The 24,800-nt window shown below is 38.3% G+C and overlaps 1 protein-coding gene across 2 annotated transcripts in view; it reads right to left on the bottom strand.

Annotated features, from left to right (window-relative positions):
* Positions 1-24,800, bottom strand: part of arhgap26.L (Rho GTPase activating protein 26 L homeolog) — a 268,850-nt gene that overhangs the window by 141,266 nt on the left and 102,784 nt on the right. For both annotated transcript variants that reach the window (XM_018251140.2, XM_018251141.2), the window contains exon 12: positions 11,372-11,408. In XM_018251140.2, the coding sequence (XP_018106629.1) occupies positions 11,372-11,408 (37 nt within the window). The remainder of the gene's footprint in view (positions 1-11,371; positions 11,409-24,800) is intronic.

Genomic DNA, 24,800 nt, shown 5'->3' with positions numbered 1-24,800 from the left:
TATATTATTTAGTATACGACTTTTCCCACTTCTAATTACCCATAAGATGTTTTACCAGCTCTTGTAACTTAATGCTTAATTCCCAACACCAGCTGGGAAGATGCTACCACCATCATATTTTAGTGAGGGCAATGATAGATCTGCAGCACACATATAGCCAAAACATTCTATCTTGGTCTTATCTAACCAGATTTAACCTTTTCCCAAAAGACACAAGACTAAGGTGTTCCCACATAAACACAATGCAGGTTGAAAGGATGAAGTAGGTCAGAAAAGGACAAATAATGACAATAAAGGAATCAGCTCAAGAGAACGAAACCATAGAGCTTTAGGCAGACATATCACACACACAAGGAACAGACCCAGAGACATGATCTATGAATTTAGCCCAGTAACAGGGAAGGGCAGGGTATTTACAAGGCCAGGGTGATGAAGAAAAGCAACAGGTGTACGGATTAGAGAAACATCACCCTAAATGTCCCCATATGAAGCAGGCAAAGGACAGAAATCACCTTATCCAACCCAGCTGCTGTCATTGCTGGATGAGGAAATGATGTGTAATCTCTGCACTGGTATTAACAGCATTTTCCCTGGCAGCCCTATTGGATTCATCCCTGAACTCAGCTTATCTAAACTGGAGTCCTCACTATATGGTTTTCTGACTGCAATTATATTATGCAAACCATATTATTTATATATATATATATATATATATATATATATATATATATATATATATATATATATATATATATATATATACACACACACACACACACACACACACACACACATATACATACATACATGCATACATATATATATATACACATACATATATACACATACATATACACACACACACATATATATATATATACATATACACACACATACATATATATATATATATCTATATACATATATATATATCCCATGAGCCATGAGCCCATGAGCAATTCCTAAATATGAATTGGGGGCAATACCATATCAATAAGGCATGTTGAAATTAAACCTCCCATGAATAACGAATAACTAATGTGCTTTCCTATGAAAGTTGATGTTGTGACTTTGAAGACAATTATGTGAACATTTTGGTTTTATAAGCATAACACAATGAAAAGATAATTCTCGTTACTTTAGCTGTCTGGGGAACATAGTTTCCCTGCACTGTTTTATGGGAGCTCAGACATTTTAATTATCCTGTATTGTAACAAGTGTTCAGAGAGAGCCAAAAAATTGTGTGTCTTTTAACAGGCAGCTAAAATCTTGTTTAAAAATCCATCTCGCCCTATAATTCCATTATGCTCTTTGCAACATTCATGTTGCATAACCTGGGTTTCCATAGGCTGGGCAGAAGGGGCAGAAAAAGACATCACTTATTTCCTAATATGTATTGGAATCTCAAACATGTATTAGCGAATAGCCTACACTCTATAGATATGGATCTGTAAAATTTTAGGACCATTTGCGCAGAGTATGAGATGTTCTGTGCTCAGTATATAAGCTCATTTTACTTGGCATATGATCAAAATCCAAAGCATGTATATTTAACCATTTCACTGCTGTTTAAGAGCACAGCATTATCCTCATTTAAACAGCACTTTTGCTGTGAGTTCAAACCGTACTCATGGGTGTGCAAGGTAAAACAAATTATTAGAGGGGTGGTTCACCTTTACGTTAACTTTTATTAGTGTATGTTATAAAATGTCCAATTCTAAGCAACTTTTTAATTGGCATTCATTTTTTATAGTTTTTTTTTCATTATTTGGCTGCTTCTTCTGACTCTTTTCAGCTTTCAAATGGGGGTCATTGATCCCATCTAAAAAACAAATGCTCTGTAAGGTCACAAATTTATTATTACCAATTTTTATTACTCATCGTTCTATTTAGGCCCTCTCCTATTCATATTCCAGTCTCTTATTAAAATGAATGCATGGTTGCTAGGGTCATTTGGACCTTAGCTAACAGATTGCTGAAATTGCACCAAACACCAAAAATAATAAAAAAAATTAAAAACTACTTTCTTTAGGGGCAGTGTCCTCCTGTGACATATGTTTAAAAAACCAAACTTGGTCTTGATTATAAATGAGGTTGTTTAATGGGCTGACGGCTCACAGTTAGTTTCAATGGCTAATCTGTTCTTTTGTACTTTATTTGATTGGAATGGTAAAACTTTAATCTGAATGGTTAGTGACAGGTCGGGAGATGGGAAAGTACCATCATATGTTGATTCGTACGATCGGATCTTTGCATGTGTCGCCAGCTTTAGGAATGTAATCAGGAAATGGAAGGCCACAGGCACAGTTGCTGTAAAACCCAGGTCTATCAGGCCAAGAAAAATACAGGAGCGGCAAATGCGGAGGATTGTGAGAATGGTTACAGACAACCCAAAGATCACCTCCAAAGACCTGCAAGAACATCTTGCTGCAGATGGTGTATCTGTACATCGTTTTACAATTTAGCGCAATTTGCACAAAGAACGAACATCTGTCGCTTGTTGTATGCAAAATCTCATTTAGACAAGCCACAGTCATTCTGGAACAAAGTGCTTTGGACTTACGAGACAAAAATGTATTTATTTGTCATAACAAAAAGCGATTTGCATGGCGGAAGAAGATCACTGCAGTCCAAGAAAAACACCTGCTACCTACTGTGAAATTTGGTGGAGGTTCCATCATGCTGTGGGGCTGTGTGGCTAGTTCAGGGACTGGGGCCCTTGAACAAATTCTTCCGGATAATGTTCAAGAATCAGTCACAAAGTTGAAGTTAGGCAGGGGTTGGATATTCCAACAAGACAATGACCCTAAACACACTTTGAAATCTACAAAGGCATTTATGCAGAGGGAGAATACAATATTCTGGAATGGCCGGCTTGAATATCATCGAAAATCTATGGGATGATTTGAAGCAGGCTGTCCATGCTCGGCAGCCATCAAATCTAACTGAACTGGAGAGATTTTGTATAGACGAATGGTTAAAAATACGGCCATCAAGACACTCATCAAAGGCTATAGGAGGCATCTAGAGGCGGTTACTTTTGCAAAAGTAGGCTCATCTAAATATTGATGTAATATCTCTGTTACGGTGGCCAAATGTATGCACCCGTCTAATTTTGTTATGATGAATATTGCATATTTTCTGTTAATCCAATAAACTTCATGTCACTGCTGAAATACTACTGTTTCCATAAGGCATGTTATAGATTAAAAGGAAGTTGCTATTTTGAAAGCTCAGCCAATGATAAACAAAACTCCAAAGAATTAAGAGGGGTTCCCAAATGTTGTCATATGACTGTATGTATGTATGTATGTTTTGTTTACATATATATTCCATATTTACACGTATAAAGTCCCAGAGCTACAATATGATTTTCTTAATACCTGCAGGCATTTGCTTCAGCGGAACAAGTACCTTAAACGTCTGCCAAACCAAATAAAAAATTAACAAAATTGGCAACCTTTTGGTTTCTTGAGTGTCCAGCATTTGCACCCCTCCTATCATGATCACTAATGGACCATAAGGGCTAGTCCACACGGGGAGATAGCGACGCGTTTGCGGTCGCGGCGACAAAGCGCCGCGACAGTCGCCGCGACCGGCGCAGGCGACAGTTTTGTATGGGCGCCTATGTAAAAACGCCTGTGCTAACCACACGAGGCGATGCACTTTTCAACAGTCGCCTGAAAATGCCTCGCCAGGCTTTTTCAGGCGACTGTTGAAAAGCGCATCGCCTCGTGTGGTTAGCACAGGCGTTTTTACATAGGCGCCCATACAAAACTGTCGCCTGCGCCGGTCGCGGCAACTGTCGCGGCGCTTTGTCGCCGCAAACGCGTCGCTATCTCCCCGTGTGGATTAGCCCTAAGAAGGTGTAGCCGTCTATTTTCCTAAATACTTGTAACCTGAAGCTTTTCAGATAAGAGGGCTTTCTGTAACGTGGATCACTATTATTTTTTCATAAAAAATAACATTAAAAAGATGGTTTTGGCTTCAACATGGCAGTATGCTAGCTCAGTTATCAAACTGCCCAGTTATTGTAGAGAAAAATCAATAAGTCAAAAATAAAGATTTGTTTAAACAGGACCAAACAAGTAAAAGCAACGCTGCCTTTCTGAGGTTTCTGGATAACTGGCTTCTGAATAATAGGTCCTATACCTGTATATGATATGATAAACCTCTAAGGTCCATTATTCTTCAGTACCTCCTACTCCATCTGTAGTATGTGTGTTAATTTAGAGTATATATTCATACATCAGATGGACAGGTGAAGCAAATACCTACAGGGATAAGCAATAATATTATGCAGGTATGTTTATGCTTACTAATCAAATGGACTCTATTTAGAAGCCATTTACAGGGAAGAAATAATTACTAAACGACAAGCCACCAAGGAAAGTGTTCACATTAGTCCCTGCCTTTAACATATTGGGCTGTTGTTTGGATTTAGGAACATTTACTGACAAGGGCTGGAAAAGGAATAGTCAACGAATTCAGTACATAATTAATATTAGAATACAATTCTTTGTAATACTGTACATTCTCTGGACAATGATGAGTCTGAGTAGCTGCAGTATTATTATTACTATTATCTAGCAAATGTTAAAAGCATAATTTATGACAACAACCAAGAGGCAACACACATTTTTCTATAACACACACAAACACGCACCTATTAGTACCATGACATCTGCAAACATAGCCAAGGTTATATTTTTCACAGACAGTAGATTTTTAGCAAAGTGCATATATTTTGGTATCCCAGCAACACTAAATTATATGCCAAGAATATGTCTTTCTTGCCATAAAGCAGAAGAGAGTGTCAGCAGTTAACAGATTCATGGGCAAATTTGCTTGCATAGGGCCTTATGTAAAAAGAAAGTGGTTTATTTCCCCTTTAAACAAATGGATTAAGAGCATCAACTCATTCTACATTTGGAATCGGCAGGCAGATAAATACCTTTCTAGATGAGACACGGTTATGCAGGTATGCCCCACAGGGAGCAAAATAATTGACAGGTTTTGAAGAGTAAAGATAAAGACAATTTAAAAAATTAAATATTTCAGCTGACTATAACCTCCAGGGCAATACCTAACTTAACCATGTGTGAAATCTAGAAAGGGAAAAGAAATCCAATATAAAGTTAAAAGAAAATTAACTTTACGTATGACAGACAATGATTTGGTGAAACAAATTGCAATTGTGTTGTTCCTATTAGCCTTGCGATTGTGTCTTTCTTCGCCTGAAATTTATAATGCTGATCTGATTTTTGGGTTTGTTGAGCCCAGCAACTGGAAAGAAGATTAAAGGGGAATCTAAATGTTCTATATCACACATAAAGAATGTAAATGTTTTTCTAAGCAACTTTCCAAAAAAAAAGACCAAACATGGAATAGCTTCAGTTATTCGTAGCTCAGTTATGTTTAGCAAAGTTCCTTGTATCCAAAAGATAGCTGTCCCAAAGGCTTACTTTTCAGTAAAAAATTTCTTTATTTAAATTATCATTAAAAATATTTGGTTACATTCAGTCCCCCCAGGCCCACCTTACGCGTTTCGCACCTTCCGGCGCTTAGTCATAGGTGTATCTGTAGACCACACAACCTCTGCGGGATTTATACCCTATCAGTCCCTCCCACTTTGTTTAAAACCAATCAGAATCTTTGAGGGATTAACCCTATTGTGTTAATTACTGTTCAACCATGCCCAAATGGGGTTTAATTTCTTAATATTTTACTTGTGTGTATATTTATAAATCCAATTGCTATGTATATACAATAGTCACTATTTATAAATTCAATCCTTAAGTATGTATAATAGTATATCTCACAAAATTAGTATAATAACCAAACATCAGTACCACTCACTTCCTTTGCATTTGTTGTTCCTAGACCGTCAATTGCTCCCTTTTTAAACTAGATATCAATATTAGCCTTTTCACGTATAACAAGTAACATCAAATTCATGATTAAGTCCTAAGGGCAAGCGCGTGCTCAGATGGAATATCCAGAATACTTCTCTCCTCTCCAAGAGGCTCAACTGATCTCCTCCTCTTTCCCCCAATCTGACTCTCTCTATCCCCTGAATGCTAAAAGATTCTAGGGAGTTTCCATTACATGTATTAAAGTGCCTAGTGACATTGCTCTTTTCAGCCATTCGCGGGTTCTTTATCTGACTCAAATGTTCCCTGGCTCTTTCCTTCAGTTTCCTAGTTTCCTCCCACCACCCCATATATAGATTAGCAAGGGTCCATAAGAAAGAAAGACCACCTTTGGGGAGACCAATAATTTCCGGTATTGGCTCCCTAAATGAACATCTTTCAGAGTGGGTGGATGCGTATCTACAGCCATTGGTAGTTCGGCTTGAGAGCTATACTAGGGACACTACACATGTATTGCAGCGTTTAAGAGATACCGGTTGGACAGGGAACTATGCATGGGGAACACTAGATGTGGTTTCCTTATATTCCTCGATACCACATGATAAAGGCATTCAAGCAATCCGGTATCACTTAAATAAATACAGTGATTATTCGGATGAACTCATACAGTTTCTTTTAGAAGCTGTCGGGTTCCTTTTGAAACATAATTATTTCTCCTTTGATGCGAGCTTCTATTTACAAAAGAGAGGGACAGCGATGGGAGCGAAATTCGCTCCCTCTTTTGCTAATCTATATATGGGGTGGTGGGAGGAAACCCATATTAATATGAAACAGAAGGAACATCTAAAACTGTATATGCGTTATATAGACGATCTTTTGTGTATATGGCAAGGAACTGAGGAGGAGTTTAGTAAATTCGTGAAGGACATCAATGAGAATGACTTAAACCTTGGTTTCACTAGTCAATTTAGCCCAAATCAGATAGAATTTTTGGATGTAAAGTTAACAGCAGATGAACAGGTAATAAACACGAGTATTTATCGCAAACCGTGTAGTGGCAACACTCTGTTGCATGCCTCTTCCTGTCACCCAAAAAAACTAATAGAAGGAATACCGGTGGGACAGTTTCTGAGGCTCCGAAGAAACTGCTCCACGGGTAAGGATTTTGGGAACCAGGCACAGGACATGCAACAGAGATTTGCGGAGAGAGGTTACAAACATAAAACTATACAGAAAGCTCTATTGAGGGCAAAAGGAAGTGTTAGAGAAGATCTGTTAAGTACGAAAACGAAACAAGATAAGAGCTCTAATTGGTCGGACAAAGTAGTACTTACTACTAGGTACAGTAAGCAATTTTTTGAAATTTCGAGGATTGTTAAGAAATTTTTACCTATTCTCTATGGGGATGAGCACTTTTTCAGAGTGTTGAATCCAGGGATCAATGTGATTCCCAAGCGAGCCCACACTCTGAAAGACATGTTATCACCTAGTCATTTCAAAAAGAGAGACCAGGGACGAGATCTGGGGCCACTTACATCAACTGGGAACTATAGGTGTGGTAGTCAGAGATGCATAACGTGTAGGCACATGAAAGTATCAAAGAAATTTAAATCAACGGTAACAGGGAGGGAATTTGACATTAAGGGCTATATTAATTGCAATACTACCTATGTAATATATTTGATAACTTGCCTTAAATGCCAAATACAATATGTAGGCTGTACGACTAGGAAACTGAAGGAAAGAGCCAGGGAACATTTGAGTCAGATAAAGAACCCGCGAATGGCTGAAAAGAGCAATGTCACTAGGCACTTTAATACATGTAATGGAAACTCCCTAGAATCTTTTAGCATTCAGGGGATAGAGAGAGTCAGATTGGGGGAAAGAGGAGGAGATCAGTTGAGCCTCTTGGAGAGGAGAGAAGTATTCTGGATATTCCATCTGAGCACGCGCTTGCCCTTAGGACTTAATCATGAATTTGATGTTACTTGTTATACGTGAAAAGGCTAATATTGATATCTAGTTTAAAAAGGGAGCAATTGACGGTCTAGGAACAACAAATGCAAAGGAAGTGAGTGGTACTGATGTTTGGTTATTATACTAATTTTGTGAGATATACTATTATACATACTTAAGGATTGAATTTATAAATAGTGACTATTGTATATACATAGCAATTGGATTTATAAATATACACACAAGTAAAATATTAAGAAATTAAACCCCATTTGGGCATGGTTGAACAGTAATTAACACAATAGGGTTAATCCCTCAAAGATTCTGATTGGTTTTAAACAAAGTGGGAGGGACTGATAGGGTATAAATCCCGCAGAGGTTGTGTGGTCTACAGATACACCTATGACTAAGCGCCGGAAGGTGCGAAACGCGTAAGGTGGGCCTGGGGGGACTGAATGTAACCAAATATTTTTAATGATAATTTAAATAAAGAAATTTTTTACTGAAAAGTAAGCCTTTGGGACAGCTATCTTTTGGATACAAGGAACTTTGATATATGTGTCGCCTGTGAACTGGGGCGAGTACCTAAGGCTTCACCAGATGTAAATCAGAGGTGGATTCCCAATTTTGATATATTGATCAGTTATGTTTAGCTCAATAAACAAAAACTATAATTTTTTCCTTATTAAAACAATAGGCAAAAAGTATGCCCAGCACAATTCCAGTTCATTGAAATCAAGTTGAACAAGGGGGTATACAGTCCCTTTAATAAGCAATACAGTTTAAACTGATAACTCTATCAGTGGCAAAGGACATGTTCCAATCAGCAGGAAAAGCTATATAAAATGTGTGGTTTTTTTTTGTTTTTTTTAAAACCCATAGCCGGTCAATATGAAGTCCATTTGTAGGCAAATCAAGCTTGTAATAGTTGGCCAACTAATGTTAATGATCTTATTGACAAAAAACAGGTTTAAAGTTCATGGGCCCCTTTTATGTTTCTATTAAAAAGTGACTCATTCCATAAAGAAAATGTTAGCCTACATCCAAATCTCAGTGTTTGGTTGGGTTTTCATTGGCTGCCCTGATAATTAGGGCTTCTCACGATATGGCTTGCACAGAATATAAGCGTCCAGCTCCCATTTCGCCAAGGGATAATAATTCTGCAATACATGTGAAGTTGGCACCGGGCATTGAGTCAATTAGGTACTAAACAAGCCCTTTGTTCTGAGAACTCATAACAAAACCAAGTAACTGGCACATGTAATTTGCTTATTATGTGCCACTATGCAACAAATGAGGCTGAGGCCAAGCTTTACTTTTCACATAATTATTTCTCCATTCACTATTTTGAGTTACATAATCATAATTAAATAAGTCAAAGCATAAACAACTAAATAATGGCATTGTGAATCACGGCTTTAAAGGAGAAGGAAAACTACAGAAACAGTCTATTGCCAATAGATTAGCCACAATAGTGCAAGCTATAACCGTATATTTATTCTGCAGAATGCTTTACCATACCTGAGTAAACAGCCCTAGAAGCTCTCTCTGATTGTTTAGGGTAGCAACTGCCATATTAGCTTGGTGTGACATCACTTCCTGCCTGAGTCTCTCCCTGCTCTCTCATAGCTCTGGGCTCAGATTACAGCAGGGAGGGGAGGAGGAAGGAGGGAAAAGTGGGGAGGGAGAGCATTCTCAAGCCCTAGCCCTGGAGGATTAAGCTGAAGAACGAAGTCTGATACAGAAGCCTATAGGGTATATTTATCAAAAAGTGAAGTTAGAGATCGCCACAGTCCTCAAAAGTGAAATTCTGCCTCTCTCCATTAATTTCTATGGTATTTTTAAAAGAGTATTTATCAATGGGTTAAAGTGAACGTTCATCCTTTGATAAAAACACCTTTCAAAATCCCATAGAAATGAATGGAAAGTGGCGGGATTTCCCTCTAGAGGACTGTGGCGTTCTCTAACTTCACTTTTTCATAAATATACCCCCATGTGTACACATTATAAGGAAAGAAATGCTGTGTTTCTGTTGACAGAGGACTCAGAGCAGCATTACTTTCAGGGTTTACTAGTGTATTCATATAGACCTTTCTGGCAAAGCTTACTTATAGACTTTCCTTCCCCTTTAAATGTTTTTTCTACAGGAGACCATTCGTTAAAGAGGCCCACAAAATAGTATGTGTAGAACTTGCCTAGTTCACTGGCCATATTACACTTTTTGGCATGCTAATACATGAACAGATAATACATGAACAATAAATTGGCAGAAAACCCGGGCGTTGTATTGGGGTGTAACCAGCAGTTTGTTCCTGCAGCTGGGCAGTGGTGCTTGTGTTCTTGAATGATGGATTTCTAATTATTGTAATTAGTAACATCTTAAAGTATGTAATACTAGAAGCTACCCAAGATGAGGATCAAACCACAGCACACTGTTTACATTCTGTTTCACCAACCGGGCTACCTCTGGATGCCAGCCTTTGGACTACAAGCCTGCAGAGACACAGAGCCTACAGCTAAACAAGAACCATTATGGCCATTTTCAAATATGAAACACAACTGTTGAATTCTGCTTGTATTTAAATATAACAACTTTGGTTCCAAGAACATGGGACTATATGTTTATTAAATTGTTTAACTGCTGCTAATGCCATCATAAATTGATAATACAATTAAGACTGATAAACACTACAAGTAACTTTTACCTTGCTAACCCTCAAAGTATTTGGCACTGGAAAGATTATTAAATACTAGGATGGCCTGCCTCTATACCTACCATGTGCAAGTACCCAGACCACAAGCAAAGCTGCAGAGTCAGAGCTGGAGCAATTTTGTTTATCTACAGTCAGAGTCGCCAAAAATAATCAAATCAGATTTAACAGCTTCCAAGAAGGAGGATATGGCAAAAGCAATTCTGTTTCAATAATGTAGTTCATAATGTAGTTCATTTTGGACTGTATTTAAGAGCTATTCTACAGCTATAAACCAGGTTCAATTAATATACAAGTTGTTTTAGGTTCTCCAGTTGTTTTTGGTTTATGTAGTTTAACTTTGATTTAGAATTACAAAAGGATGTGGTTTATATTTTTAAGTTTTGATGATAAAAATGCCTTGTATGTTGTGTACTTAACCTGTATACTTTACTTCTTTCAGTCAACATGGAAAATACATTAGTATATTAAAGGAACAGCAACAGACAAAAATGAAAGCATTTTAAAGTAATTAATATAATTAATTAAGTGTTAGCATGCACTGGTAAAAGTTGTGTGTTTGCATCAGAAAGATTACTATAGTCTATATAAATAAGCTGCTGTATAGCCATGGGGGCAGCCATTCAAACTGGGAAAAAGGAGGCACATTTTAATTACTTTGATACAATTTCAGTTTTTGGTGTTACCGTTCCTTTAAAAAAAAAAAGAGGAGTTGGAGGTAGCATAAACTGAGGAGTCAGAGTCGAAGGATTTATGTACCGACTCCACAGTCCAGGCCACAAGAGCACATTTATATCAGTAACAGTATTTTTGTGTGGTTTATTTACTTACTTCCTTCACTTTGACTGTCCTTATTTGAATTATAAACCTGCAAGAAAGAGATAGACAAATGAACAACAGAATAGAATTAACATCTGTAAAAACATCTATAAAATATCCTTGTGGTGTATAAAATGCATTCTGTTTTTTGTTACCCAGAGTGCATTTCCTTCAAACTGTCCCTTAGCAGTGTACATCTGTTCCATAGATGGTGGCTTTGACACACAAGGGCCACCACATGATGTTATCTGAATTAATTAAGCGTCTAAGTAATGCATGTTATGTTGTTCCCTTTCCCCAAGTTCCAACCATTACCTCCTTTGATCTTTTTCCTTTCATACATAAAGAAATGCCCCTTGCACAAGGCTGCAAATCATTCCATGTAACATTCAGCAAAGAAACAGTGAAGCAGATGAATCCTGCTGCCAGGGTCACTTAAAGGCACAGTTCAGTATAAAAATAAAAACTGGCCAAATAGATAGGCAATGCAAAATAAAAAAAAATTCTGCTTTTCAGCTCTCTAACTCTGAGTTAGTCAGCAACTTTAAAGTGGACCTGTCACCCAGACACAAAAATCCGTATAATAAAAGTCCTTCAAATTAAACATGAAATCCAATTTCTATTTTTTATTAAAGCATTCATAGCTGTTGTAAGCTCATTTAAACATCTCAGCTGTCAATCAAATATTGTCTGCCCCATCTCTTTTACTTTCCATTCAGCACTTCCTAGAAATAGCTGCTCGCCCCACATTCCCCCATTCTCTTCACTGTTTAATTGTGTAGCCAGGGCATGGGATGGACATCAGGTCCCCATTCTAGTGCACAAACAAGATTTTGAGATGATGCAAGGCTTGTCTTAATAACAGTGTCCACAAAATGGCTCCTACCTGCTTGCTATAATTATGAATGGAGGAAACAAGATTCAAATTTATATAGTGTACTTAAAGTTAATTTTGCTTGACTGATGTGATAAAATAGGATTATGAATATTTTTTTTGGGTGACGGTCCCCTTTAAGGGGGGCCACATGGTACATATCTGTTCAGTGAGTTTGCAATTGATCCTTAGCATTCAGCTCAGATTCAAAAGCAACAGTAATGACACATGTGACCACTGATTGGTTACTGTCTGGTAACCAATCAGTGAAAAGCAAGAGATACATTACATTTTGCCTAACTATATTAGAAACGTTTTTTATTTTGCACAGCCTGTTAACCCAGTTTTTATATTCATACAGAACAATTCCTTTAAAGGTACAAGTGGGTCCAGGGCATAGAAATCATTGGATTGGCCACTACAAACCCGCGCTATGGGTGATAGAACTTCAATAGCAGATACAATTTCTGATGGCAGGGTCTGGTCTGAAGGACCCTGGGCAAACGCTCATTCTGTAAATTTATTAAAAAAGCCATGCTCTCTAACCAGGGGCGATACTGGCCCATCCGCCGCCTGAGGCAGCAGCAGTTGCTGCTGCCCCCCCTCCCCAGGAAATTCGCTCTTAAAGTACCAGGAGCAGCATTTTTGCTGCCCCTGGTACCTAGTCGGGCGCTGCTGCCTGAGGCGACAGCCTCAACTTGCCTCATTGGCGAAGCACCCCTGTCTCTAACTAGATAGGGCAGAGTGTATCATGGTAATGCGGTTCAAACAAAAAAAGCCTACCAACTTTATAGTACTTAGCTATTGATTCTCTGCCCAGAGAATAAGATGGGAAGAGGAGGATAGATGGTTAGCTTGATTACAAGCTGGATACCAGCTCATCACTCGGTCTGAATAAACCAATAGCTCTCTGGGAATCTTTTTGTGAATTTCTTTTTACCTTACATCTTACGGACTTGTGTGTGTGTGTGGTTTCAATGTGATGCCCCAGTACAGGATTTCACCGAAGGATAAATACAGGCCAATATAGTGGTGAGGTTACTACTGGGGTACAGTAGCTTGAAACCTACCAATTGGGGACAAGAAGCATCATTTATTGACATAAGGGCAAAAATGCTGTTGCCCACAGCAAACAAACAGAAATGTATTATTATTGTAATTTGCTCTTTACCATTAAAAAATATTTGCTGTGAGGTTTCTATGGGGCAGATTTATAAAAAATTTGAGATTAGAGCTCTCCACAAGAAAAATCGCTCACTTTCTATTCATTGTTGTGGAATTTATATAAGAGTATCAAATGGTGAACTCTAACGTTCACCTATTGATAATGCTAAAAGCATTATCCCTGTAGCTGATTAGTCCTTTGTATTTTTTCTCTATACAGATCTCGCTATAGTACTTTGCCTGATGGACTCTTTGTGCTCATTGTGCTTCGGTGCTACCTGCTTTATTCCTGCAAATGTTTTTTGGCTTCTCCATAGTTCGATACTTACATTTGTTATCAGAGCTTTTGTTGGGGATAGCCAGTTACTAAAGAGGGAGACCCCTTGGGGTACTCTGGCCTTGTGCCAGTCCCTTTATACAAAGCAACTGACATAACAAGCTTCTGGTCTAGATTATACAGCACCTGAAAAATGTCCTTTAAAGGAGAAGGAAAGTCGTCTTGCACTTGGGGGTGCCAAATGTTAGGCACACTCAAGTGATTGTATTTACTTACCTGAAACCTGGGCCGGTGCTCCTATCAGCAGAAAACTGCACCAGCCCGGAGTTCTTCCAGTGAGCACCACGGATTGATCCACTTCCGGCTTCTTATAAGCTTTTTAGTTAAAGTTCAGCCTATCACTCTCGTGCCCATGCCCGGCCGCATGAAGAAAGAGGAAGACGGAAGAGGATCTCTCCGTGGTGCTCAATGGTATAACCCCGGGTCGGTGCAGTTTTCTGCCGATAGGAGCACTGGCCTGGGGTTTTAGGTAAGTAAATATAATCACTTGGGGGTGCCTAACATTTGGCATCCCCAAGTGCAAAAAGACTTACTTTTTCCTTTAAGAGGTAATCTTGCTAATTCAATTTGTTCAATATAGTAATGCTTCTCTAAATTCACGAGACTGCATATCAGCCCAGTGTGTCCAACTCTGCACCCAATATACTTTGGCATTTGTAGTTTGCTACGGACAGTTTTTCTAAGACATGTGCTTAAATCTTAAAGGTAAAGTGCAATGTGCCAGATTTTTAGGAACGGCCCAATGATTAATCGCTTACCTCATTCACTTGGTGCAGCGACCAAGGGTGACTTATTTATTTATTTTTGCATTGCAAAGCTCCTCCAACTTCCTAGACACCCCAAGTGCTTTAGTCAGACTTTAAAATATTCCATAAAGTCCTGTACTGCGTATGTGCCAAGTGTAAAGAAATGCAGGGGTGCGTGGTAAGCTGGGAGAACACAACATTGCAGAAAAATAACCTGGGCCAGGGCACTGTTTAAAGAAAAGAAACACCATCCCAGGGTACGCAATTAGAGTCAATGTGGGTTGCCTAACAAATTGCACCTTTATTGATTCAGGTTTTCCTTGGCCCAACTAAACTGTTACAATTTACTACAGTAACAAATTGCACCTTTATTGATTCAGGTTTTCCTTGGCCCAACTAAACTGTTACAATTTACTACAGTAGTTGACTGGTGCATTGTTAGAGAAATGTCAGCAGGCACAGACCAGAAATACTACTGGGGCTCATTTATGAACATTGGGCAAATTTGCACCTGGGCAGTAACCCATGGCAACCAATCAAATGTTGGGTTTCATTATTCATCCTGTAGCTAGCTGGAAAAATGATTGATTGTTTGCTATGGCTGCTTTTGGCCCAGTGTTAATAAATAAGCCCAAGTGTGTTTGTCTGTATGAGCAAGTCATTTGCTGGACCTACTAGAGAACCAACAGGCATTGACCATATTGCCCCATTTACTATATGAACTGTTTCTTGTCTCTATAAGAGGCTTGTGTTTGTGACTGGTATAATTTTGTCTGATAATAAAGCTTCTATGGCTGTTCCTCGCATAATGCTTGTTTTCATCACTTGTCTCTCTCTAGGCTGCTGTAGCGGCTGCAAAATGCCAGTGCTCAAGGTTATTAATCTGTTTCTTTTGTTATTCCAAAAAGGGAAGTTTAAAAAAAAAAAATACACTCAAGTTGGATTTCTCTTTTGTTCAGTCTACAAGCTAAATGGAAAAGGTCTCCTTAAAGCTTAAAGGAACAGTAACACCAACAAATGAAAGTGTTTTAAAGTAATGAAGACATCATTTACTGTTAGCCTGCACTTGTAAAACTGATGTGTTTGCTTCAGAAACACTACTATAGTTTATATTAACAAGCTGCTGTGTAGTAATGGTGGTAATTGAAAAAAGGCTAAATGGCAGAGGTTAAATAGTGGATAACAGATAACACCATTGTGTTCTACAAAGCTTATCTGCTATCTGCTGTGTTACATGAGCTTTTTCTCCTTTGAGTGTTTCAGAGAACACTTCATTAATTATGCCAAAGATAACAGGATTGTGGATCAGCAGAACATCCCTAACTTCCTGGTGATGATCTGGTATCTGGTAAGAAACCCAAAATAGATGTTCATATAAATAGGGAACAATATTAAAGTCCCAGCATATTTTATGTCTGCATCTTTCTCCACATTACGGAGTATCATAAAATATAAAAGTTTATATCCTAAAAAAAAAACATTTTTCGGTAACCTCTGTAAATCTCATTTTAACAATTTCTGGGTTTTTTCTTCTTTATTTTCAGAGTTCCATCAGAAGAGCATTCCAGGTATGTGGCTCTGGGCAAATTGAGCTGTCCCAGGGTTTTGGGAGCCACAGCTGAAGTCAGGGAATGCCTTAACAAATTTTGGCTACTAATTAATAAAGACCTGTGTTTCCAATAGATTAAGCCATAAAAACTTCTTTGCCTTTTTCTTGAATATTTATGGTGTCAGAATTGCCAGAGTTGTAGTACAACAACATCTGAAGGGCCTTAGGTGATATTTGCAAACACCACTATACCTGTACTCACAATCATTTCAAAGATCGAGACTTGCATCATTGTTGGTCATGCTGCAGCATCTACAGCATCTTATATATGTATATGATTTCTCTGCCTTTATTCTACATGCACTGTGTTTACTATATAGTCACTGTTGAATTTGTGTGTTATTTTGCATGTTTTAGGGGTATAAATAGGGTTGGGCTTGTTTTTTTGGTTGCAAATATTGAGAACCATTTTTATTTAATGTAAGTGCCTGTGGATGGTTCCATTATGTCTATATAGAAGCACCAAGGCATGGGAATCCTCTGCCTTCTACCTTTCAGTACCTCTTGGTACTATCAGTGCCAAAAATATGCAACTTGATACAGATCTATAATACTAAAGTGTTTAGGGAAACATGGGACCAACTGTATTTAGTTATGATAATTGCAATGAATCATTCAGGAAATGCCATAAACTTTGGCAATCTTCATGGAGGCAAGGGAAGCCAGTCCAAGAGTTTAAGGTACTTGTGCACTAAGGACAGAACAGAAGCAAAGATAAACCTGTTTCAGGAAAATAAATAGAAGAGTTGGTACTGAAAAACTAAAAACAGTGGAAGTTAAATGAATTAGCTGTGAGGGAAAGTTTAGCTTGGAATGCAGAGCAGCTGCTGTACTCTCGGGTGTCACCAAGGCTTTTGACATTGGTAAAATTCTCAGCAGATGTTTGCGCTGAATGCCAAGATGTCCTCAGAGCTACACCACTGCCAGGCTATAAAGCATGACTTGGCTATGGTGATATCTCTATGTATAGACATAGCATCAAGAACTTTGGAGAAAGAACCAAGAGAGCTGGCATGGAATGGAGAGTGCACCTAATACATGGGCTCTATATTTAAACTGCTAGAGGTCTCCAGACTCCAAATAATATAAAACAAAATTCTGCACGATAATAAAAAATGTAATGTGCACTTATTGTGATGTCACTTCTGCCCCATCTCATGGCAGCGTAAAACAAACAATGTTTGGCGCATAACTATACCACGCATAAGGTGTGTGTATATGTGTGTTATGATCATTTCCTGCATTTTTCTGTGCTGCTGAGGAAGGCCCACTCAATTTTTTTTTTTGGGGGGGGGATCAAAACACATTGGGTATTATGTAAATAAATATTTTTAGTTTCATTCATATTTACTTATTTGATACTTGGGGATCTTACAGGTGACCCTTGCTGAGAGAACAACAATCATTATTGTTTCTATTTATTGAGATGGACACCCCCAACTATTTTACTACCTTGTTTCAGGAGAAGTAGTGCAGAGAATAGAAAGGGACAGAGAAACACAATTAAGTTCAGAATATAATTTGTCATTATTTGGCTGATACTTGCCTTGATGGGTCACCTGGGGCTGGCGTGACAATACCCCTGTGTCTTGTGGAGCAATACATGTGCCAATCAAAAAAATATCTTTAATCAGTATATACAAATAAAAGGAAATAATAATGTTTGAAAAACCAAGCGAGTTCAGAAGTCTATATTTTATTTGCATAGGGCAACCGCAAAACACAAGCAAAGCCTTTGTAACATGTGAAAGTGTAGCACAGAGCCCAGACTATGGCAAAATAATACAAGCATTATCTGGAATTTACCTCTGAGTATCAGCTTTTTCATCCTGGGATAAAAAAAGACTCGGCTGAAGAGTCAACCAGGTCAGATTTTATACAAGACAGCATCGTTTTTAAAAGGGATGTCTAGCACAAAACTGCCTGTGTTCCAGAGTTTAGCCTATTATTAAGTGCCCCTGGGTGGCATGAAACACGTAAGGCTATTTTTTGTACATGGATAAAAAATAAACTAGAATGATTTTTAAACTGAACTAGTTGCTCCAACTTATAACTTTAGAATAGTGCCAGCTGTTTTCCTGTGTGTTTTAGGGCTATTCCACACGGGGAGATAGCCTTGCGTTTGCGGTCGCGGCGACAAAGCGCCGCGCCAGTCGCCGCGACCGGCGCAGGCGACAGTTTTGTATGGGCGCCTATGTAAAAACGCCTGTGCTAACCACACGAGGCGATGCGCTTTTCAACAGTCGCCTGAAAATGCCTCGCCAGGCTTTTTCAGGCGACTGTTGAAAAGCGCATCGCCTCGTGTGGTTAGCACAGGCGTTTTTACATAGGCGCCCATACAAAACTGTCGCCTGCGCCGGTCGCGGCGACTGGCGCGGCGCTTTGTCGCCGCGACCGCAAACGCAGGGCTATCTCCCCGTGTGGACTAGCCCTTATGGTTTGACTCCCTTGTTGAAGGTCTTGGGCTTGAGAATCTGGACCTACCGTAAAAAGTGATAAGAATTCTAAATCTCCAACAGTTCCAATTAGGAACTGAAACGTTGGATATTAAGAAACCTTTTTTTACCCTGCCTTCGGCGTCCACACTCACTATACTCTTGTATTCCACTTCCGGGTGCTGACCGTGCTGAGTCAGAGTGTGTGTTATTTTTGGGGGGGTGGTAATAACAAACTATATAGTCCTTCCATTCTATTATTATGACAGCCAAAACACACCACCCAAGTTTGCAGGCCCCATATGGGCAATACCCCATGCTTACAGGAAGAAAGGATGTGCCACAGGAACCTGTATAGCAAGAAGTATCGAACTACTAAGGTTATAATAAGCCTTTAATTCTTGGTTAGCCTCATTATGTATGTTAAACATGTATGTATGTTAAACATGGCAAGGATGTCACATTCTAACCAACAACAGAGATGTCTAGAGGATGTAGAGAGTTGGAAGTTAAGTGTCTGTAATATAAAAAAGTCCGCTTGATGTAACTATGGGATCTATTATCTAGAATACTTGGAACCTGGGGTTTTTCAGATAATGGATCTGTAATTTGAATCATCATACATTAAATCATTTATACAATAAATAAAAGTCACACAGGATTCAGATTCAGTTTGGCCAAACCCTTGGATTTGTTTGAATTAAATCCTGCTGAAAAAGTCCAAATCCTAAACCAAATCCTGGATTTGGGGCATCCCTAGTTCCTCACCCATAATGGAATCTATGAGTGTCTCACCATGCAAGTTATCTGGCTGAAGCTGCTAATCAAAATATTAAAGAATTGTACCAAACCCAGGGTGCTAATTAGAAGTAAGTCCACGTTTCTTAATTTCAGCAGGAAATCCTCCAAAAAGTAGAATTCAGCTGGGATAGCAGCCAGCCATCTGCTTTTTACCCTCAGCTCTGTCATATAAGAAATATTTGTATAGCTGTATTTAAAAAAAGGTCTATAAAATAAATAGAACAGAGTGCCAGCCCTAGTCTTCAAGAGCGATGCTTCAAACCTAAAATGTAAGGGAGTGCGGAAAAAAAGTAAGTAGATGGCAGTGCACAAGGCTTACACACAGTAATAATTTACTGTAACTAAAGGTCAACTCGTCTGGAAAAAAAGATTTTTTTTTTCTCATATGGCATCAAGCTAATTTGAGGCTTCACAGGCTGTTTCCACTTCGATACAATGCAGCAGCAACAGCAGTTGACAGCACAAAGTCCAGATAGAAGGTTCAGAAAGCAACTATTTTTAAGGTTTTTGGAACCAAAATGCCTGCGATCCTCACAGAAAGTAAGAAAACAAGTCCCAGGAAAAAATGAGAGGGGGATAAAAAAAAAAAAAAGCCTCCCCTCTTGTGAGCGTGCCACACATGCACGGATACTGTAAATCAAGCACACACTCTCAGGCAACTGTAACTTAATTTTAGCAGATGAGCAGCTCTCCTGCCCTAAAAATACCATAATGTGATCACAGTTACCGCCAAGAGCGATATCTATACCTCTTGCTAATTCAATAGTGTATCCTTTACACAAAAATCAGATTAAAACTGTGACAAGCAAGAGGGGGGTAAAGCTTCCAGCATGTATACGGCTTAGAGAGAAATCTATCTTACATTAGAGGAAACTCATTGGCTTGGGCAGGAACTCCCTATAACCGCTGTGTAGCCCACAATCAGATAGTTAGCACGCACAATGCTCTCATAAACACTGCCATCCTTTATACACTTTAATGGTACAGCAAATTAACTACAAACATACAGCACATTAAACCTAAAACTGATTATTCAGTTACTATTGGTAAAGATTAATGCCCAGCCCCCTAAATGCTGATCGAATATCGGTCAAAGAGCATGGTTCTGTAATCCCTTCCATAGGCAGGTCGTACATAGAGGACTTAAAAGGAGTGGGCTTATTCATTTGTTTTATAGTTTTTGAATTATTGGTCTTCTTCTGACTCTTTCCAGCTTTCAAATGGGGGTCACTGACCCCATCTAAATAAAAAATGCTCTGTAAGGATACAAATATATTGTTATTGCAACTTTTTAATTCTATTTCTATTCAGACCCTCTCCTTATTATATTCCAGTCTCTTATTCAAATCAGTGCATGGTTGTTAGCGTAATTTGCATCCTAGCAAATAGATTACTGAAACTGCAAACCGGAGAGCTGTTGTATAAAAAGCTAAATGAATCAAAAAACACAAATAAAAGAAAATAGAAACCAATTGCTCCTGCCTTTCTGGTACACATATTTTTTGATTTATCTCAAATTTTATTGTGCAAATTGGGCTTCAAATTCAGCAAAATCTTTTGTGGAGGGTTCATTGCTCAGTTGAATTCAAGAATGAAGGATTTGGCACATCCTTAAAGGAGAAGGAAAGGTTAAAACTAAGTAAGCCTTATCAGAAAGGTCCATCTAAATATACCAGTAAACCCCCAGAGTAGTGCTGCTCTGAGTCCCCTGTCAAAAGAAACACTGCATTTCTTTCCTTCTATTGTGTACACATGGGCTTCTGTATCAGACTTCCTGCCTTCAGCTTAAACCTCATTGCCCTAGGCAAGAGCATGCTCAGTTTGCTTCTCTTCCCCACCCCCTCCCTTCTCTACTGTAATCTGAGCCCAGAGCAGGGAGAGACTCAGGCAGGAAGTGATGTCACTCCATGTTAATACTGCAGCTCCTATCCTAAACAAACAGAGAGGTTCTAGAGCTTTTTACTCAGGTATGGTAAAACATTCTACAGAATAAATATAGCATTCTAGCTTGCACTTTTGCAGCTAATCTATTGGCAATAAAATGCCTCCGTAGCTTTCCTTCTCCTTTAAAAAATTTCCATTGTTTTACCCTGGTATGGAAAGAATAAGAATAATCTTTATCGATTCAAGGTTAGGGTCTTTGTAATGGATTATTACTTCGACTGTAACACATGAGATTAATTCAAACGTAAAAAGTTAGCTTTGTAAATGCAGGTATGGTATCTGTTATCTGGACACCAGTTATCCAGAAATTTCCGAATTACGTATAGGCAGTCTCCCACTGACTCCATTTTATCAAAATATCCACTTTTTTAAAAATGGTTTCCTTTCTCTCTGTAATAATAAAACAGTACCTTGTACTTGATCCCAACTACAATATAATTAATCCTTACATTTTCCAATATATTCATATTTTCTATTTTTAAATATATGTTTTTCTTTTTAGTCATATTTCCTGCAGCTTCTTTATCAGGTGATTGCGGTGTGTGCGAGACTGAAAAGATGTCACGCTGATCATAAGCAAATTTTCAGACAGTGCTCTCACATGTTTCTACACATTATTAACCAGATCTTTCCACAGATGAACAAGACGGATACTGCAGCATTAACAAGATTTTGACTGTGGATGGATATCAGTCAGAGCTCACCAAAATAATTCTACAAATCAAGAGGCTGAGCAGGGAAGTCCCTAAAAAGGAATTTTTTCATTTTATTTATTTCATTTTCAATTATATCCCCGTTATGAATTGAAGTGCTGGGTCTTTGTTTTGGGTTATGTTAAATGTGAATCATTATTTCTAATAAACATATTCACACCTAGAACCACGTCCCTCTGAAATGACATAACTGACTGATCCCAACATTTTAACTGGTTTTTGAACCAATTAAAGGGGTGGTTTACTTTAAGTGAACTTTTAGTATGTTAATTTAGTTATAAAGGACCAGTAAATACTTTCTTTAGCTAAGTTATTTTGTCTGAAACAAAAGCTTTTTTTTTATTACTCCTCTCACTATATTTGTTCTGTAACTAAGCAGATACAGAGTAAAGGTTTGACAAAATGGACTTAGAACTTCCATTGTCACCCAAATATAAAACCAACTAGTAAAATATTAAAGTACATGCAACACAGAGGGAGGAGAAAAAACAGTCACAGGATGAAAGATCTTTCTCTACACGCACACACTGTAGCTCCAAGCGGATCATACGCCATGACCCTGAACTATATAACTATATGTAAGATATGAAACAGGAATAGCAATTTCCAGTTATTACCATTGTAAAGTACAATTACATTTTATCTGCCTGCTTTGTTGCCTGACTCATACTCATGTTCATCTGCTTTAGAGTAGCCCTATTACACAATTCTTTTTCTCTCTATGCAAATTAAACCCTAGAAATTAATTTGTCCAGAAACACCATATTTTGTATACTGGACTTACTACAGCTCCATCATCTCTAGAACAGTAATGATTCAGGCATTCACAGCCTTGAATTATGATTTTATATATATATATATATATATATATATATATATATATATATATATATATATATATATATATATATATATATATATATATATATATATTGCATATACAGTATATTGTGAGTCGGTCCCTAAGCTCAGTAAGTGACATCAGCACAGAGCATATGCAGAGAATCAGCAGAAATGAAGTTGGGGAGCTATTGGGGCATCTTTGGATGCACAGGTCTTCCCTGTTAAAGGGTTGTGGTCAGGTTGAGACTGAAGGGGGGAGACAATGGGAAAAAGCACTGTGGGCACCGGCACTCATTGGCTCGACTGGCTTAGGCCACTCACCTAGGATACTGCATATACTCCCCAGTCTGGGGCCACCCCCTCATCCCAATAGCAGCCGCAGGAGGAAGATGATAAAGGGTACATTACACACTGTGGGTGGGTGGACATCCAGAGGGTGGACCCTTGAGGTTCCAGGTAGGTCCCTTTTGGGGTTACAGCTCCGGAGGGTATCAAACATCCCAATCCAACACTGGCTGTACAGAATCCTAAAAACCCCTAAAAAAATAATGTTTTGTACTGTTCTCTTTCATTAAGGTTTATTTCTCCTTTAAAGAAACCGTGATATAGGCATACACCTTATTTGCATTGTGCATATGAATATAGTGACACTGAACATTGGCAATGTATTACTCTAAACAGCATGGCATCCGGGAACGTACAGCACAGCTGCATTATACACCCCAGCTTTGCAGACAAATCTCTGCCACTTTAGAACTGTAGGGGTTTTCGCTTGATGATTCACATAATCCACTTGATCATTTTTTTTTTTTATGCTCCAAGATTCACAGCTACAAGATTATCATTGAGACGGAGTTCTTCAGTAAAATGATCATTTGCATAGCATCAGGCAGCATGTTAAATATCAGCATTTGGATAAAAATGCCTTTATTAGGAACACTGGCAGGACCTGGAGAGTGCCCAAATATTTGTCAATAAATAATTTATTAATACCACGTTGGCTATGCAATTACTACTTGTAAACAGAACAAAATGAAAGTGATATATTATACATTTCAATGAGATTTCTGTACATTGGCCAAACTGCATTTCTCTTGTTGCGCTTTGCTATCTTATGTTGGAAACTACTAATAATGTCAAGTAATTGAGTTGGGAAAGCAAATCCCTGAGACAACAGGAAAACCCTTTTTGAAGTTTTTTTTTTTACAGTACAGCCCCAGTAATTGCTATGGTAACATATCATATTTGCTTGTCAGTATTGCACTCCATATAGAACGGATTGAGAAGGCTCAGTTGTGCATGGCTGAAATTCATTTATGTATCACCTTAGATTTATGCCCTCTTCCCTGGCACAATGGCTGGCAAACAGTGTGGGTCTGTGATAGTAATACAGGGTCAGAAATGACATTCAGTGACTGTGCATGTGGCCTTTGGTCTTATCCCGTTTGTTGTGCTTGGTTTTTCAGAATGTTTCAGAATTTTTTTTTTTCTGAACACAATGCAGCAAGGGACCGGCAAGGAAAAAACAAAGAGAAGTCTTTCCAAGTGGGTGGGCCCATTTTAGGGAAGAAGTGGGGAGGAAAAAATCTAAAATATTTCTAAGCGACTTAGACTTAAAGCACTTCAGGATCAGGATCAGGATCAGGAACTGAACAGGAAATGCAAATCACTGGGTTCTATGAAGTCCTACAGCTTGTGGCTGTTCCTAAACACAGTGTGCCATCTAGTGGATTACAGAATAACATACAAAGAACAGGTATCCAGTATGCTCAGACCTGGGGTTTTCCTGAAAAGTTATCTTTCCATAATTTGGATCTCCATACCATACGTCTAATAAATAATAAAATAAATAATAAATAATAATTTAAAAAAAATTAAACCCAAAAGGATTGGCTCCAATAAAGATTAATTATATCTTAGTTGGGATCAAGTACTGTAATCATTTTTAAAAATTTAAATTATCAAATTAAAATGA

Source organism: Xenopus laevis, chromosome 3L (genome assembly GCF_017654675.1).
Source record: "Xenopus laevis strain J_2021 chromosome 3L, Xenopus_laevis_v10.1, whole genome shotgun sequence".
Taxonomy (NCBI): Eukaryota; Metazoa; Chordata; class Amphibia; order Anura; family Pipidae; genus Xenopus; species Xenopus laevis.
Note: the sequence above shows the minus strand (reverse complement) of the source record. Positions and strands in the feature narration are given on the sequence as shown.